The sequence below is a fragment of the Pipistrellus hanaki genome (assembly GCF_964339955.1).
Source record: "Pipistrellus hanaki genome assembly, chromosome: 9".
In the NCBI taxonomy this organism is placed as follows: domain Eukaryota; kingdom Metazoa; phylum Chordata; class Mammalia; order Chiroptera; family Vespertilionidae; genus Pipistrellus; species Pipistrellus hanaki.
This window is the reverse complement of record NC_140511.1, coordinates 44,781,323-44,799,344: the sequence shown is the minus strand read 5'-3', so window position 1 is coordinate 44,799,344 and position 18,022 is coordinate 44,781,323. Positions and strand designations below refer to the sequence as shown.

Here is an 18,022-nt window from a genome sequence, read left to right as displayed (position 1 = left end):
AATGGAATAGCTTATGACTGAGGCAGCTAGGCTGGTCAGGGAAGTCCTCTCTTAGGATGTGACTTCTGAGAAAGAGCAGTTAGAGCCAAGGAAACAGCAATTACAGTCGTCCTGAGAGGGAAAACTTATTGCAGTGTTTAAGGAACAACATGTAGAAATGTGCTTGTAGCTCACGAGAGAGGTTGTATCCTATTAGTCCTATCAGGGGATAGATGGGGGAATGGGGAGGAATACATGTAATATAAATTTTAAAAATACATATAGATTTTAATATAAATATCAAAGAAAATATCAAAGAAATGAGAGACTAGATGCATAATAAAAACTTTCCCATGTATATTTTTACTGCTTTTATGTTGATAATTAAACTTTTAAATAAAAGTATATTTAGCCAAAGCTGGTTTGGCTCAGTGATAGAGCATCGGTCTGCGGACTGAAGGGTCTCGGGTTTGATTCCGGTCAAGGGCATGTACATTGGTTGCGGGCATATCCCCAGTAGGGGGTGTGCAAGAGGCAGCTGATCGATGACCCTCTCTCATCGATGTTTCTAACTCTCTCTCTCCCTTCCTCTCTGTAAAAAATCAATAAAATATATATATATTTTTATAAGTATATTTAATCCATATATTATATAGAAAAGTTTTGCAAACAGACTGGGGAGAGAAAGGGAGGCATTGAAAATAACTTTGACAGTGGCATAGAGAGTGAGGTTCAGAAAAAAGCCAGGGAATCACTCAGAACCAAACAAAAAGAATTACCTTGTAAAACTTTTCCATTGGATTGGGGATAGAAAGGGGCAAAGCCCAATAATAAAGGGAGAATTTATTTTTATTATTTTTATGTGGGTTTTTTTTTTTCTGAGGACCTTGTGGAGAAGTGTGATTGGTCAAGACACTAATATCTGTGGTTGTATTTGTCAATAAACATTATCTGTCTCTATTATCGTCTGTTTAGAAGAAATATCTCATTCTTTATTCTTTAATAGGAGAAATGTCTCAAAATTGTATTTTTTTTGTTTATGTCTCAGACAAAAATGCTGAAAGGAGGTGAGATGAGCACAATAGATTCATGTTGAAAGTATCCTTTCAGATCTGAAAATATTTTCCAACTGATGTATCATGCACATTATCAATTCCTCTAACACTGAGATCCCCACCTTCTTTCTGATTGGAATCCCAGGACTGGAGCATGCTCATGTATGGATCTCTATTCCCATCTGCATCATGTCCCTGGTGGCCATGCTCGGCAACTGTGGCATCCTCTTTGTGATCAGGACAGAACCCTCGCTCCATGCACCCATGTACTATTTCCTCTCCATGTTGGCTATCTCTGACCTGGGCCTGTCCCTCTCATCCCTCCCCACTATGCTAAGGACCTTTGCTTTCAATGCTACCGGAATTTCCCCAAATGCCTGCTTTGCTCAAGAATTCCTTATCCATGGATTCATGGATATGGAGTCCTCCGTGCTCCTGGTTATGTCTTTTGACCGCTTTCTGGCCATACGCAACCCTCTGAGATACAGCTCTATCCTCACCAATGCTAGAGTTGCCAAGCTGTGCCTGGTGTTTTCCCTAAAAAGCCTGCTCTTAGTGCTCCCATTTCCTTTCGCTCTCAAAAGCTTGACATATTGTAAGAAACACCTGCTTTCTCACTCCTATTGCCTCCATCAGGATGTCATGAACCTGGCCTGCTCTGACAACACAATTGACTTTTTCTATGGTTTCTTTGTTGCCCTCTGCATGATGTTAGACAGTGTGTTCATTGCTGTGTCATATGTATTCATCCTGAAGACCGTGATGGGAATTGGATCCCATAAGGAACGGCTCAAAGCCCTCAACACCTGCGTCTCCCACATCTGTGCTGTGCTCATCTTCTACGTGCCCATCACTGCTCTGGCCTTTATGCACCGCTTTGGCAAACACAAGTCCCAAAGTGCCACAATCCTCGCTGCTGACATTTTCTTGCTAGTGCCTCCTCTGATGAACCCCATTGTATACTGTGTCAAGACACGGCAAATTCGAGAGAAGATTCTAGGGAAATTTGGTATAAAATAAAGGTAAGGGGGGAAATGAGGCAGGGCCAGCCAGGACCAGAGACTAAAATAATACCTTTCTAAAAAAGTATTATGGATGATTTATTCTTCTGTTTCTTAATCATTCTTGCAATCAGCACAATACACGGACTGGGCACTGAGATCTGTGAACTTGGGATTGATCTGGGCAGGGACAGATATATCTGCAGTATCATTAAAATCATGAATTAGTACACTGGTATGGAATCTTAGATACAATGTTTGCAGCATAAGGATAAACATACTTGGAAGTAAAGATTGTACACCTTTATAGAGAATGAATATTAAAGGAGCTAGAAGTTAAAGGATGTTACTCCAGTCCAGTTATTGATTTTCTTTCAGGGAGCCTTCAGATATGTTGTATTTGTTGAGGGGTTTGCAGTCAATTTAATGCAAATTCTTGATCTCCCATTTAAGTGAGAAAAGTTTGTTATCACATATGAGTTGGTTTAAGATTCTTTCTTTGCTCTTTCCTTAATAATCAAATGGGAACCACCAGTGATTATTGACAAATAATCCATTTGAATTATGACAAATAAACTCTCTCTTTAAAACAGACCATCTTCTTTCTGTATACAACAGAGTTCCAAAAAGGTATAGTGACTAAAAGGGGCACAGAGGGACTTCTTCACTACTGGAGAGAAATAAGAAAGTAACAGTACAGAAGATGTTAAAGCACTGATGTTATTTATTACTCTAAAACATATGTTCTAAATAATGACTCTCGTGCTTATTCAAGTACTTGTTATTTTGAATTATGATATTTTCAATTACACTAAGCAAGCTATAAATCATTTTATACTAGTGGAAAATATGATACTTTGAAACTGTATTCATGCATATATGGTTCTATTGTAAAAAGATAAATAGCAAACTGAAGATGAATGGCTATCTCAAATGATTTTCTGTAAAGTTTATCTGTTTCTTGTTCATATGTTATTTGTAAGTACTTCAAAGCAGACAAAGATATAAAACATAAACTTTAGAATAAGTCAATCAACCCTTAAAAATTTTGTATTGTGTATTGGGAGAAAACCATTGGTAATAAATTTCAATGTTTTACTGTCTAAGGTGAACTCACAAATAATATTATTTCCATTTAAAAATTACTTTGAAGAAGTTCTCGGATTAATAAATATTCTTATACATTTTGTGTCTCCAGGTGAGTTCAACTGAGTTTTTCTTGTTCAATAACTGACCCTGTCTGGAACCATAGTCTAATCCAGGAAGGGAGAGAGAATCTTTTGCACCTCCTCCCAGGTTATTTCAAATTGTGCTCTAAGTCTAGTTCACATGTCTGTCTTTCTTACTTGCACTCAGTTTCTTCAAAAGAACTGTACACATCAAGTGTGTTGGCATGTCTCCAGTACTTGTACAGTGTATATCAATGACACATTTCCCAACTTGTTTAGGAAAAAACATATAAACAGTAAAAAGCCTTTGACAATTCAGAATATGATGATAAAATTACAAGCATGCAGAACATTTGGAATGATAGAAACCTATTGCCAAGATCAGTAGGCAGTAATTAATAGACTTTAAGTCAAAAGAGCTGCCCTGAAAAACAGTTCATGTCCTATCTATGCACACAAACACACACACACACACACAAAAAAAAAAATAAATAAATAAATAAATAAATAAATAAATAAATAAATAAGAGACAAAAAAAGCAAACAGGTTGAAATAAATATGGAGGAATACTAATCTTTCTTCTAGTATTTGTCTTTAACTAGGAAATTCAAATCTTTATAAGGTAGAAACATCCCACGTCTGAAGATGGAAATAGATGTTATTTCTGAATCAAAAGAAGGAAGAGACTAAAGTTTGTTTTCCTCAATTATAATATAGGTTTAATGCATTTTTCAATCAAGCTTCCAGTAACATTTTATTGAGAACTTACTAAAATAATTCTAAAACTAAATTTACTAGAGTAAACTGGAGAATATAAAATTTTAAAAAATAAAAACTACAATAAATTTCATATGATGGTGACATTTATTAAACACTATAAAACTGTGGTAGTTTGCTCAACAAATCAATTTGAAAAACAAAGAAATAGATCAAACACACTACAGTATTCCATGTGTAATATGAAATAATATATATTTAAGGAATATCAAACAATGTTGAAAATTGATTATTCAAATAATACTGATAGAAAAAATTACAACCTATTTTAAAAGCCATGTTTGTGTCTCATCTTTTATCCACACAAAAATAAACTAAAATAAATTAATAATTAAATACAAAAATAAGTTTTAAATAAGTAAGATATACACTTAAGCATCACTACTATCCTAATTTATAAATGTATATGTATATACATATGTATTGGCTTAATAAAAAAATTACATCATATTTATGTAATCTCTCAATAGGATTATGAGTAATTTTTAAAACATTTTAATACTTTTCTCAGTTTCTCAATATATTCACAAAAATTTAATGAAATACAATACAGGTTAAGGCAAAAGTATGTTTACAGCTATGAGTACACAAAGCACAGTTTATTCTTATATTATTAGTAATTATTGTATTATTTTCCATACAAACAAATGTAAACCTACTTTTGCCCCAATCTGAATATATGTGGATAGTTATGTATGTATGTATGTGACATTAGCAATTAGAACAACCTCTAAACATATTAAATATATTCCCATAAACAACAATAAAGGACAAATTCATGTTCTATTTACAATTACTATAGAAAATGTTTTTGTTTTGAGCAAGTGAGTTGCATTTTGAGACTGATGTGAAAAAATATTATTTAAAACAATGAAAGATTAACATACATACTGCAGATTTCTTTAAACATTGATTATCACAAAACTGGAAGAATGATTGCACATTTCTACAATTTTTTTCCTTATCATTTTTCATACTTTAAAAAGACACTACAACCCTTGAGACTTTACTGTATATTCAAACACAGCTATTTCTGAAGTGAAATGTGTGAATATTCACTCAATGCTGAATCAATAATTACTGTAACTATATTCACATCAGTTTATGTTAGCTTTTGCTACCAATGAGTTTTAGTAAGAAACTTAAGAAAAGAAATTTAAGTGTTTTTCCAGGTATTTTTAAATGTATAAATTATAAATAGCTGTGAATCTTAAACAAACAAACAAACAAAACTTTTACAAAGGTCTTCCAAAAAAGCAATTAAGGAGCCATTGATATTCCAAAAAACTGATGAGGACAAGTTTGGCTGGTTAGGTCAGGGTGTGCTGTGGGATTTCTGTTCACACAGATTGATTTCAGGATCAGTCTCCATTGTGTGATGTTCTCTTCTCTCCTGTTTCCTAGTTCAGTGGTCAGCAAACTCATTAGTCAATAGAGCCAAATATCAACAGCACAACTATTGAAATTTCTTTTGAGAGCCAAATTTTTTAAACTCAAACTATATAGGTAGGTACATTGTCATTAACTTAATTAGGGCACTCCTAAGCTGGCCTTTACTAAAAACTCAAGGAGCCAAAGAACCACATGTGGCTCGCCAGCTGCAGTTTGCCTACCACAGTCCTAGTTCATCCCCACTGGCCATTCTTTGCTTCAGTGCAAGTCCTTTTCCCTCTCTAAGCACAACAAGACTTGGGCTTATAATCACGAATACTGAGAAATATTTGGCATTTTATATCACCCCCTAAAGTCCTCAAAGAATACCATGTCACCTAATCTAGCACTTCTAACATGCTCACTTCTATGACAGTTCTCTTCTCCCTAACCCCATGCCTCTAATTCTTAGCTAAATCACATATTCAAAATTCTCATCGAAATTCACAAATTCTCTGAAGTCTCTTTTCTTTAGTTTGTTTTCTTCTGGGCTTACTAAGGGACAATGTGACTAAGAAAACATTTTCTGTCCTTAATCTGTGCTCTGGAACAAGGTATCTAGAAACCAGAAGCATCTTGTGACTCTTGAACTTTGGCATAGCAGTCATGTTTTATCCTGTTGAGGGGGATGGAATGAAATAGACATTTATTCAGAAGTAATATGAGAATGAAGAACTGAAATTTGAAATACAAAATTGTGGTATAGTGGAATACAAAGACTTCCCACAAAGTGCATGATGCCAAGAGGCATTCCGGTGGCAACGCTGGCCTTGAATTCTGAAAAACTGAATTTTGTTCCCAATTGCACTACTTTCTGTATGATTCCACACTACTTAGTCTCCACGTAAAATACTGGCTTCTGCCACACACTTTTGTGTATGGGACACAACACCAGGGAGATATCAAAAGTACCTGAATATGTTGGCTAAAGGGAAATCACACAAACAATTTTAACTAGAAATAATATGTGAGGTTGTTGTTAATGATTCGAGAAAGGGGGTTTGGGCAGAGTAAAGTCAAAAAGTTTTCAGTGTTTGAGTTGAACAAAAAGCTTGTACCAAACAAACGAGAGTTTGGAGTGGTAGTCCCAGTCGGCCAGGAATAAGAAGTTGATATAGGGGGAGAGACAAGTGTCTTAGATCATAATATCTGCTTGGGCTTGGAAATGAATTGTCACAAGGAAACAATTATCAGAATAATGATTATAGTTTCATAACTCAATGTATGCAAGAAAAGTTCACCCAACATTCTATCATCCCTATCCAGAAGTTACTTCTTCACAAAACAAATAAAGGTCATTTGAAGATTTCCCATTAAAAAATATCAGTCACTATGAAATTCTACAGTAACAGAGTGGTAAAAGTTTGAGACGCCTAACAGCTCAACCCAAGAAACAGGGTGAAGAGATAAAAGATATAGTCCTGGGGTAAAGGGACTATGGAATCTGAATCAGAACTGTTTTAGAATATCTAGGCAATGAGGGAAAATAATAAGGCAATGTATGATCTTATATGTTGAATTCATTGGAGGTATAATAAAGAGCAATTGAAACTGAAAAATTCACTTTTACTGAGGAGAAAGGGGATTAAAGAAAAGATAAGAGGTTCCTGGAATGTATTTGTAAAGAAACAGAGCTCTCTAGAGGCGACTCTAGGAACTGAAAAGTGTGCAACAATGTCCTACAGTTTTAAGTAACAAATTTCTATGTACATGCCTTTGCACACATCTGTAACTTTTTCATTTACTAGCTCAAGATAAAAATCTGTGTTGCCCCTAGGAAATCTGACTACAGAAATAAATGATTTTGTTCAACTGAATGCAAAAAATAAAATTGTCATGTATTGTTTTCTGTTTTAGAATTACCATTTTTAAGCATAAATAAATTGTTCAGCTGAAATAAAATCATCTAATCGTTCTTTTAATGTGCTCAGGAATCCATGTAATTGTTTTAAATATTTGAGTAACAAATACATAAATAATTTGGTTTTGAATCGCAGTGGTTTTAAAAAACTTTTTGACAACCTTGGGAGAAAATGGTTTTCTTCTTTCTGTCCCAAGAATTTAATTGAAACTGCCTCAGTAACCAGAATGCCTGAGGATGAGATGAGCCCAAACCCCTTCCTTTAAATATGATTTATGTACCGGCGACTTCTCCCCTTCAATTCTACCCACCTCTAAGACTCCTCATAAAGGGTCCCCGTGAACCTTTAGATTGGAGCAGCTGGACCACAGCCTGGCGGATGGTCTTGGTCTTCAAGCTATAAATTACAGGATTCAGGACCGGCGGTAAGAGCAAGTACACGTTGGCCAAAATGCCACAGACCACCTTAGGGGTGGAGTTGAGAATGCGGTGTGTAACGGACAGGCTGATCATTGGCACGTAAAAAACAGTGACAGCACAGAGGTGACAGACGCAAGTGCTGAGAGCTTTCTGTTTCTTTTTAGGGGCCACAATGTTCATGACAGTTCGGAGAATTAGGGCGTAAGAGAAAAGAATGAACAGTAAATCAGTGCCACACAGGTAGAGCTGAAGAAACATGCCCATAAAGCTGCTGATCCAGGGGCTGGAATATGAGTATTTGATCACATCTGGGTGGTAGCAAAACGGGTGGGAAAGCTCCTGCCCTCCTTGGAAAGAAATACTCCTCAAGACTAGAGCCATGGAAACGAGAAAAATTACTTGTCGTAGGCAGATGGCCAGTCCAATCACCATACTCATCATGTGTGTGAGGACAGTGGCATACTTCAGTGGGTTACAGATGGCCATGAAGCGGTCAAAGGCCATGGCTGTCAGCACCGAGGACTCCAGGAAAGAGAAGGCATGTACAAAGAGCATTTGAATGAGGCAAGCTTTAAAGCTGATCTCCCTGGAATGAAACCAGAGAACCCCAAGCACAGTGGGGAGGGTTGAAATGGTCAGACCTAGATCAACAACCGACAGCATGGAGAGGAAATAGTACATGGGCTTGTGGAGACTCTGCTCAGCAATGATGACAAACAGGATCATGCTGTTTCCCACGAGGGCAATGGTATACAGGCAGCAGACTGGGATAGAGATCCAGATGTGAGCCACTTCCAGCCCAGGGAACGCAGTGAGGAGGAAGTTGGAAGGAGATAATGTGGTGTTATTGAAAATTACCATGGTGGGTTGAGGATTCACTCTGAAAAGGGAGAAAAAATGAGACTGTCATATGGAGCCTTTTTCCAATCAGTGACTCTTTTATAAACTTCAAGTCATAAAATTATTTCTCTGTATTCAAACCCCCAATTTAATTACGGTACCTATAACATCATTCCCTTGTACCTTTAATTTTTCTTGTCAGAATCTGGGCTCATTTTTTCCCCCCTCTACCCTTTCCCAATTACAGCTTTCAAGCTTTCTAGGCTCATCCTCATCCTATTGCCCAGACAAGCCCTGATCTGAAATAGACAATGTTTATAGACATATATCACACGTCTGCACACACACTTACAGAGCACCATTTCATGCTTTGTATCTTTTATGTGACTCTCAGTAATGAGGCATGGCTGAGATTAGTAATTTTTATATGCAAGCATCATCTCCTTTATCTGCCTGAGGTGTGAGTCCCTTGAAAGTTTGAGCATACCTGTTGTTTTTCCTCTCAATAAAAGCTCCTGAAGTAGGATATGGAATAATAGAAACCTTCAATCATGTTGACTGATTGCTGAATAATACTGACCTCAGACAGAGAGTTCTGGGTCCTATTTCTTTTCCTCTTTCTTCCTTTATTTCCCTTATGTCTTCCATAACCCTATCTCAATTTCATCCAGGCTCCATTACATACTTTTTTTTTTTTCACCCCATCTTACTTGTATCTTCTATCATTTAATCAATTACACCCTTCCCTCCTTCTAGCATTCCTCATTCTTTAACCCCTCTCCTCCCAAACCTTTCCGTATATGCATTCTGTTTACCTGTTCACATCAGTGGGAAACACCACCAACTTCTCTTCATTCCCATCACAGAACAGGAACTATACTGGCCCCCGAGGGTGTGAGCTTTATAGGCAGCTCAGTAGAGTCACGAGGCAACAGAGAGCTATTTTCATTCTTGAGTGAGTTGGAGCAAAGAGTTACCAAACCCTTATGATCATGTTCCTCTACAACAGCTCAGACATATCTTCCTAACACAGGTTCAAACCCTGCTCGGGGGCCCAAACAAACCTATACATCAGAGCCCTCCTGGCCCTGGAGGCTGACAGTAATGAGTACTGCAAAAACTGCCTGCCTGGATCAAGTAACTATAACCATTCCTCTTCACCCTGCCTTAGGCTACAGATGCTAAGCCAAGGAGGCTCCCTGACTGTCAGAGATGGATCAGGAGTGTGCAAGAAGAGCCACCCCTCAAATTTTGGCTCGATTTTGTACTTTTCCTATCAGGTGTCATTGTTCCTCTGGCCATTGCCAAGTACCTCCTCTTCTACAGATACCTCTTCTAGAAGCCATCCTATTAACCAAGTCATATCTGTAGCCCACCTCCACTTCTAAACAGAATTAAACTAGTGTTTGAGAGTTATGAAAGATTGTATGTTTCTAGAGTTTTATTCATTTCACCCAGGTTGTCCAATTTCTTGGCATATAGTTGTTCATATTATTTTCTTACAATCCTTTGTATTTCTGTGATGTCGGTTGTTACTTCTTTCATTTCTGATTTTGTTTATTTTGGTCTTCTCTCTCTCTTTTTTTTTTTTTTTTTTTTTTTATGAGTCTGTTTAAAGGTTTGTCAATCTTGTTTTTCTTTTTAAAGAACCAGCTCTTGGTTTCATCGCTCTTTTCTATCTTTTTTTTTTTTTTTTTTTTTTAGTCTCTATGTCATTGATTTCCACTCTAATCTTTATTATTTTCTTTTTCTACTTACTCTGGGCTATGTTTTTTGTTGTTCTTACTAATTCTTTTAGGTGCAGGATTAGATTGTTTATTTGAGTTTGTCCTTGCTTCTTCAGGTAGGCACTGTGGAAGACAGTAAGGAGCCTCCTCAAAAAATTAAAAATGGAACTGCCTTTAGACCCAAAGATTTTACTTCTAGTAATACATCTGAAGAAACCCTAAACACTAATTTGAAAGAATATATGCACCACTGTGTTCATTGCAGCATTATTTATAATAGCCAAGATCTGGAAACAGTTTAAGTGATCATCAGTAGATGAGTGGATAAAATAGCTTTGTTACAATTACACAATGAAATTCTACTCAGCCATAAAAAAGATGAAAATCTTACTTTTTATGACTGCATGGATTAGCCTGGAGAGTATTAAGCTAAATGGAAATAGCCATTCAGAGAAAGATTAATATCATATGATCTCACTTATATGTGGAATCTAACAAAATAGAAACAGGTAAAGTGCCTATAATAAAATTGAAACAGACACTCTTGTGGTTACTTAATTTATACCTCTTCTTTACAGATTTATAATAGTTCTAATTTTCTGCCATATATTTAATAGAATGATAGGTGTTCTGGCCTTACAGGATGTTCTTAGCATTAGTAAAATCTATTTTGCTGTGTACTAAAGAATCCAGCAAAACTTTATCAAGTAAAATTATTGCTGGGCTTCATATGAGAACAAATGAAAATTTTCAGCACTAGGAAAAACTTTAAGAAAGCAGTGCACACAGTGTGGGGATGAGTATGTCAAATACCTGCTTTGAGTATTTTATTAATCATTACACAATCAAGTTGGAAGGGAGGTTATTGACTCATTCAATAAATATACATTTAAAACCAATTCAATTTCAGTCATTATTCTAGAGCCACCAATTTTTTGCTCAACCCTGGTATTATCTCTTCCAGAAAATATGTATACAATTATAAGTCAAATAGGTATTACATAGCAATATCACATTTAATTGGTTAATAATGCTAGTTGCCTTTATATATTATCTCCCAACAATTTTTGAGAATAAGTGTTATCAACATTGGACACATGAGGGAAATGAGATTTAGAGCAGTTAAGTAACTTATTCTAAGACATAGAGTTTCTAACGAGATTAGAAACAGAACTAGATTCAAATTTAGATCTGTTGATTGTAAAGCCTGTGAATTGAAACTCAACTCATGTATCAAGGTTTCCTAGGCTTGCAAACAAATTCTAGAGACGGAAAGAACCCGTGACTTTGTTACAGATTAATGAAAGATAAGCTGGTAATCAATATTGTTGAATCTTTAAGAGGTTCATCTTTCTAACATGAAACTAAACAGAGAGGCAGATTAAGAATAAATTTGCAAGACTGATGTAGAGTTTGCATTTTTCATGGAAATTACTGAAAATTGTTGCTGTGTGCAGAATGCAAATTCCAACCAAGGTCTTAATATTGATGCTATCTAAATGAAAAACATGAATCTCAAATAGAACACATTTTCATCAATTTGCCTACAAAAAGAAAATAATGGAAATTTTATTTGTATTTAATTTTATCCCATCATCAAAATATTTATTTTTCTTAATGTGTTACTATATACATAAGATAGTAGAATAGTAATATCTGTATATACTTTTTCAATGAATAAAATAGAATATAAATATATTAGGAAGTGTCTTTTTCATTTCCTTGTACAGATGCATAATCAAAAATTTGAAAACTGTCACCAGACTAAGTATAAAAGCCAACCATATTTCCAGTAGTCACAAACTGTGATAACAGAGACAATTAGCCAAAAGTCCCTTTTAATACCATCATCCTCTCATTCTCTGATGTGACCAAAGTAAAAAAAAATATATAAATTATTTACAGGCAATTTGAACATATACTCCACATCATCACTTTGCAATACCTTCTCTAGATCCTGTAATCAAACTTTTGTTTCCATTGCTATATGAAAGAAATGTTTTCTATGGCTCAGACCTCCTTCTAATTAACAAATTAAGTATTTCCCCCTCAATCCTCCTTCAACTTGATTTATTTGAATGAATTACAAATATTTAAAGTCCCTTGCTTATTAATCTCAAAGCTGGAGTAATGATGTGTTTTCAAATTGTGGCTGTGTATGCTCTGGTGGGTGTGGCTCAGTTGGTTGGGCTTTGTCCCCTGCACCAAAAGTTTGCTGGCTCAATTCTCAGTCAGGGCATATGATGTTTCACTCCCACATTGATGTTTCTCTCTCTCTCTCCCTAGGCTCCCTTCCTGTCTCTAAAAATCAATTTAAAAATTTTTTAAATTATAGCTGTGCCCACTTACTTGACCAAGCTACATAAATATTCTGTGCCTCAGTGTGTATTTTTCAATTTATTATAATAATAATAATAATAATAATAATAATACCAACTGATATTTATCCAATGCTTATTACTTCCAGGCCACAGGCTAAGCCATACATGCATTAACTTCTTTAATCTCCATAACTTTATAAAATAAATAATAGTCCAATCCAGGTTTTGTAGATTAGAACAATTAGTATTGAATAAATTAGATATATTGCCTAGAATACACAGATAATAAGTGGCATAGCCAGAACTTAAACCCAGAGGTGTATGACACCTAAGCCCTTGCCCTCAATATACAGGGTGGGGCAAAAATACAAGAATTAAATCTGTTTCACATACTTGCAGCTGTAAACCTACTTTTGCCCCAACCTGTATTCACCCCTAGAGTTAATTCTGGGAGTAATGAGACCATGTCTAAAACACCAGTTATTATAGTTATTTAGTAGATGGTATTTTAGCTATTACTAATGCTAGTACTGCTATTGCTGTGACTATCATCATCTTCATCTTTAAAGAAGAAAAGGGACATAGAGAAACCTACCTCCTCCTTCATCAGTACACTTGTTTCTGCGGTCAGTCTTTATGTAATTAATACACCAAAGATAATGGCTATGAAGGGTATTTCTATCTGACTCTAAAAGATAGAGTGTAATTTAGAAAATTTTGGCATAGCTTAAATTTCAAGTATCGCATATGGGTGAAAACACCCAAGAATTGAAAGTCCTCAAAGAGACTTGTTCATCTCCTGAGGATATTGGTCACTTTACACTGCTTCTAAGGACCTTTCCCCATGTTGAAAGAACAGATTGAAACCTAACCTCTTAATAACAAGAGTAGCCCTGGGTTCTGTTCCCTGCTCCAGACTCAGAACTGTGCCTCCAGGAGTGGTAAAGCTCAAATCTTCCCACAACGTCCAGAATATGTAAATGATGTTTTATACTTTATGATTTTGTTGCATGTCTGCAATGTGTTATGTTTTTTTATTAAAGATAATTTTTATGAACCTATCTAAGATTAAGTCAGTAGGCCCTCTTGAAACCAAAAGCAGTATTTATTTTTAATATATTTTTATTATTGATACTATTACAGATATCTCCCATTCCCCCTCCACTTTAACCCCCTCCTCTCAGCCCCTACTCACCCCTCCAGGTCTTCACTACTCTATTGCACATGTCCATGGGCTGTGCAAATAAGTTCTTTGAAGTATTTAAATGGGAATTCTCATTTCTTATATGCATAGTCTTAATGAATTAATCTTAATTAGGCTAGAGTCTGCCTTAGAAAACTTCTAATTAGCTTCTGATTTGAGTATTAGATAATTACATTCACCACTCAAGTCACAAAGAATCTTTTGTCTTGAGTTTTAACAACAAATCAGTAAATATTTTTAGAAAAAGTCACTTGGACCGTGTAAAGAGATACAAATAGCTCAGTGTACACATGTGCCATTGTTCCTTCTATTTTATATAGGTAGTTTGCCTTCAATCAATATCATAATTATTTTTAAACTTCTATTAAGAGTGTCTCCTATACTCTGCCTATCCCATTTTATTTATCACCCACAATACACATGGTGTCCATCATTCTCCAAAAAATCTGCCTACATAAGCCTAGGCCAACAAATATATTCCTTTGTGTTTTGATATCTTCACCTGAAAAGAGCAAATAACACTCTCCCTTATAAGGATGCTATAATTAACAAATGAGAGAGCATGGAAAGACTCTGACACTGTCTTTTACCTAGTGGCCAATCTATAAATACATATTCTCTTAGACTCTTACATTTGATATTTTTGAACACTCTTGTAGGTACACAACACTGCAAAGTTTACAAATAATTGTATTTACATGATTAAATTTAATTTTGTAACAGCACTGGAAACCAAGGTATATTTCCATTTTCAAAATTAAAAACTGCAGCAAAGAGAAAGTAAGATAACTAATACCCAGTGTCACACACGGAAGAGCTAAAACTCTTAATCTTCTGATCCCAAATTATGTAATATGGCCCCTGCTCAATAATATACATTTATATTCTTAATTTTAAAATTTGATCATTTTTCTGCTTCATATTTTATTTAGTAATGTATCATCACCAGGTGTTCTCTTATTATTTAATGAGTATATTTTGTTTCTATCCCATTGAGCTAATAGAAGCCATTCATAACTCTTGATTTAGAATGTTAAATTAAACCAATTTAATGAGGTTTAATGTTAAAAGCATAAAACTCATGGCCTCTTTTTGTTCAAAGTGTTATTACAAAATGAAATTAATAATATTCACTGTCTTCCACTGTTATGTGTCAACTCATAAATGCAGGGCTAAAAAGCAGAACATTGGACAGTTCCTATAGATTCTACTCTTTCTATAATATAGAATCTATATTGAGCAAAAGACAGATTGGCACAGGAATAAGAAAGTATGCTCTGAGATCAGGGGAATCTCCTTTAGCCCAATTCAAATCACACTGAAGTGTAAAAAAAATAAAAATTAAATAAAAATTAAATCTTTGTCAGTCATAATTGAGTTTTCAAAGAATAGATTCTTTCTCTCTCAAATTGGCAGACCTTAACGCTCTGAAGTAATCTTGGTTTTAACAAATACTTGGGTGATCTTCCTTCTTATTTCCTTGGTCTTCACAGTATAGACTATGGGGTTCAGCACAGGGGGTACAAGAAGGTAGGCATTAGCCATGAGGGCATGAGTTAGTGGTGAAAGGTGCTTTCCAAAACGATGCATGACAGACACCCCAATAAGTGGCACATAGAAGATGAGTACAGCACAGATGTGTGAAACGCAGGTGTTGAGTGCTTTCAACCGGCCTTCCCCTGAGGCAATGGTCATTACTGTTTGGAGAATGAACACATAGGAGAGGAGGATAGACAGGGAGTCAGAGCCCTTGGTGAAGATGACAGCAATGAGGCCATAGAGACTGTTGACACGGGTGCTGGCACAGGCAAGGCGCATGACATCTTGGTGGAGGCAGAAGGAGTGGGACAGGATGTTGGAGCGGTAGAAGGGGAGTTGCTTGATAAGAAAAGGCACAGGGAAGACCACACAGACTGCCCTTATCAAGATGACTGCCCCTGTTTTGCAGACCACGCCATTGGTTAGGATGGTGCTGTACCTCAGGGGCTTCCAGATTGCCACCACCCGATCAAAGGCCATGGCCACCAGCACACCAGACTCAATGGCTGAGAAGGTGTGGATGAAGTACATCTGAACAAGGCAGGCATCAAAGGCGATAAACTTGTAGTTAAACCAGAATATGCCTAGCATAGAGGGCAAAGTACAAAGGGCAAGTCCCATGTCTGCCAATGCCAACATACACAGAAAATAGTACATGGGGATATGCAGGGACGATTCAGACTTGATGGTAGAGATGATGACACCATTGCCAAAGAGGGCAATGACATATATAGCACCCAGTGGGAAAGCCATCCAGTAGTACTTTTGTTCAAGTCCTGGAATTCCAGTTAAGGTAAAATAAAGGTGTTGGAAGTGGGAGTAGGTATCATTTGCCATGAAGCCAATGTGACATAGGCATGAGAAGGGAGCTGGGTCTTGATGGATGGATTCCTGAAAATACAGTAATGGGGATTACTAAGATATTAGAATCTGACTTCCCTGCGAGTAGAACGATTTTATTTTTGCATGGGGCAGGGAGAATTTAAGAAAGAACCCAATCCCTAAATTTACTACTGCAAAGTGTATCCTGTTGAGAAAACTGAGTACACAATCACTAAGACAAAATCAATATAAAATATGAATCACTTGCTTCCCTAAAGGATTCCATGCCCACTCATCACACTCATGAAGGAAATGCCCAGAACTCTCATGAGGGAAATTATTCTCGTACATAGGACAGGGTAAGAAATGCTTAGTGCACATGTCTATGCTTCTATTCTAGCTTAACCCTCCTTCGTTTACCCTGAGCCTGAATGTGGCCTCAGAATCATTCTCATCTCAGGAACCTCATAAAGCCATTTCTAAGTATAGCAAATAAAATTTTTTTGTCATCTTTAATCTAGTGAAGTTTTAGGAAAAGAGGGAGCAAATTATACTTAGGAAAGCAATTCTCTTTTTAAAGTAACTTTAGCCCGGCTGGTATGACTCAGTGGTTGAGCGTTGACCTATGAACCAGGAGATCACAGTTTGATTCCCGGTTGGGGCACATGCGGGCATGATCCCCAGTGTGGGGCATGCAGAAGGCAGCCAAATCAGTTATTCTCTCTCATCATTGATGTTTCTCTCTCTCTCTCTCTCTCTCTCTCTCTCTCTCTCTCTCTCTCTCTCTCTCTCTCTCTCCCCTCTCTCTCCCCCCCTCCCTCCCTCCCTTCCTTTTCTGAAATCAATAAAAATATATTTTTAAAAATAAAGCAACTATTTAAAAAAAAAAAAAGTGAGATTTCCAGAGCTTACCTGAAGCCTTTTTATTTTATTTTTTTAACCAGGATCATTTGACAATCCTATTGCTAAGATACAGTGACCAACCATTCAGAATAGCATGTTACATTCTGATTGATATCAGTATAGAGGCCTCAGTAGGGATCTGGAAGAATGCTCATATTGTCAGAATCAGTAACTATATTTATTCTAAAAGGCTGCCTGATGGGGTCATTCAACTTTAAACATGAATGCCAGTCAGAGACAGAGCAGACTCTCTTTGATAAGCTCTGAACCTTCAGACACTCATCATTACCTTCTACAATTGATTGGAATCAAATTGACTAAGAGGCCATGTAGACCCACACATTTAAAAATCAGATTCCGATTCCCTCTGCTCCTCAGGATAGCCTTACACATGCAATCCATGGACAATACTAATACACTGCAGGGACCATGTGAGGATTAGAAATTCAAAAACCTTGGAAAACAAAATATGTACTTTTAATTATGATTACTTGGAATAAAAAGTTTTCTTCATATGTCCTTAGCACAATAATGGGTTTGATCTTGTTCCTCTTTTTATCTTTTGTTTTGTTTCTGTTTTGGATTTTTTGGTCAGAATTATTTGCAGTTAGTAGAAGTAAAAATTGATAAATTCTCTTCTGTCAACAAGAATAATATTTAACTTTGTGGCTCTTGTAACCTTTTAATAATCTACCTTCTGCTCTACGAATATTGAGTGGTCTCAACCCCAGGGATGTATACACTTCTGGATGCCCCTACTCATGATGCATCAAAAAAACTTAGAACTATTTTTTGATATCAGATTTTCTTTCAAAGATTTCTGATTTAGATCTCCTCAGCTTTAGCCATTTTTTAATCTTAGTATATTTCCCCTTTTCCTATAAAATATGCATGTCTTTCCATTGCTGTTATGAAAGACAGTAGTACAAATATATGGACTATTAGATTATCAGGATACATTTTTCTGTCCTC

At 36.1% G+C, this 18,022-nt stretch overlaps 3 protein-coding genes across 3 annotated transcripts; 1 reads left to right on the top strand and 2 right to left on the bottom strand.

Annotated features, from left to right (window-relative positions):
- Positions 1-1,118: 1,118 nt before the first annotated feature.
- Positions 1,119-2,054, top strand: LOC311627780 (olfactory receptor 51A7-like; the record flags this gene model as incomplete). The annotated part of the gene is made up of 1 exon (XM_084894340.1): positions 1,119-2,054. The coding sequence occupies one exon, from the start codon at positions 1,119-1,121 to the stop codon at positions 2,052-2,054; it is 936 nt and encodes a 311-aa protein (XP_084750466.1).
- Positions 2,055-7,577: 5,523 nt separating this feature from the next.
- On the bottom strand, positions 7,578-8,573 carry OR51T1 (olfactory receptor family 51 subfamily T member 1; the record flags this gene model as incomplete). The annotated part of the gene is made up of 1 exon (XM_084894415.1): positions 7,578-8,573. Exon 1 carries the CDS (start codon positions 8,553-8,555, stop codon positions 7,578-7,580), a length of 978 nt encoding a protein of 325 aa, XP_084750541.1. The 5' UTR covers positions 8,556-8,573.
- Positions 8,574-15,205: 6,632 nt separating this feature from the next.
- LOC311627532 (olfactory receptor 51H1-like) lies at positions 15,206-16,162 on the bottom strand (the record flags this gene model as incomplete). Its single annotated transcript, XM_084894041.1, has 1 exon — positions 15,206-16,162. The coding sequence occupies one exon, from the start codon at positions 16,160-16,162 to the stop codon at positions 15,206-15,208; it is 957 nt and encodes a 318-aa protein (XP_084750167.1).
- Positions 16,163-18,022: the final 1,860 nt, after the last annotated feature.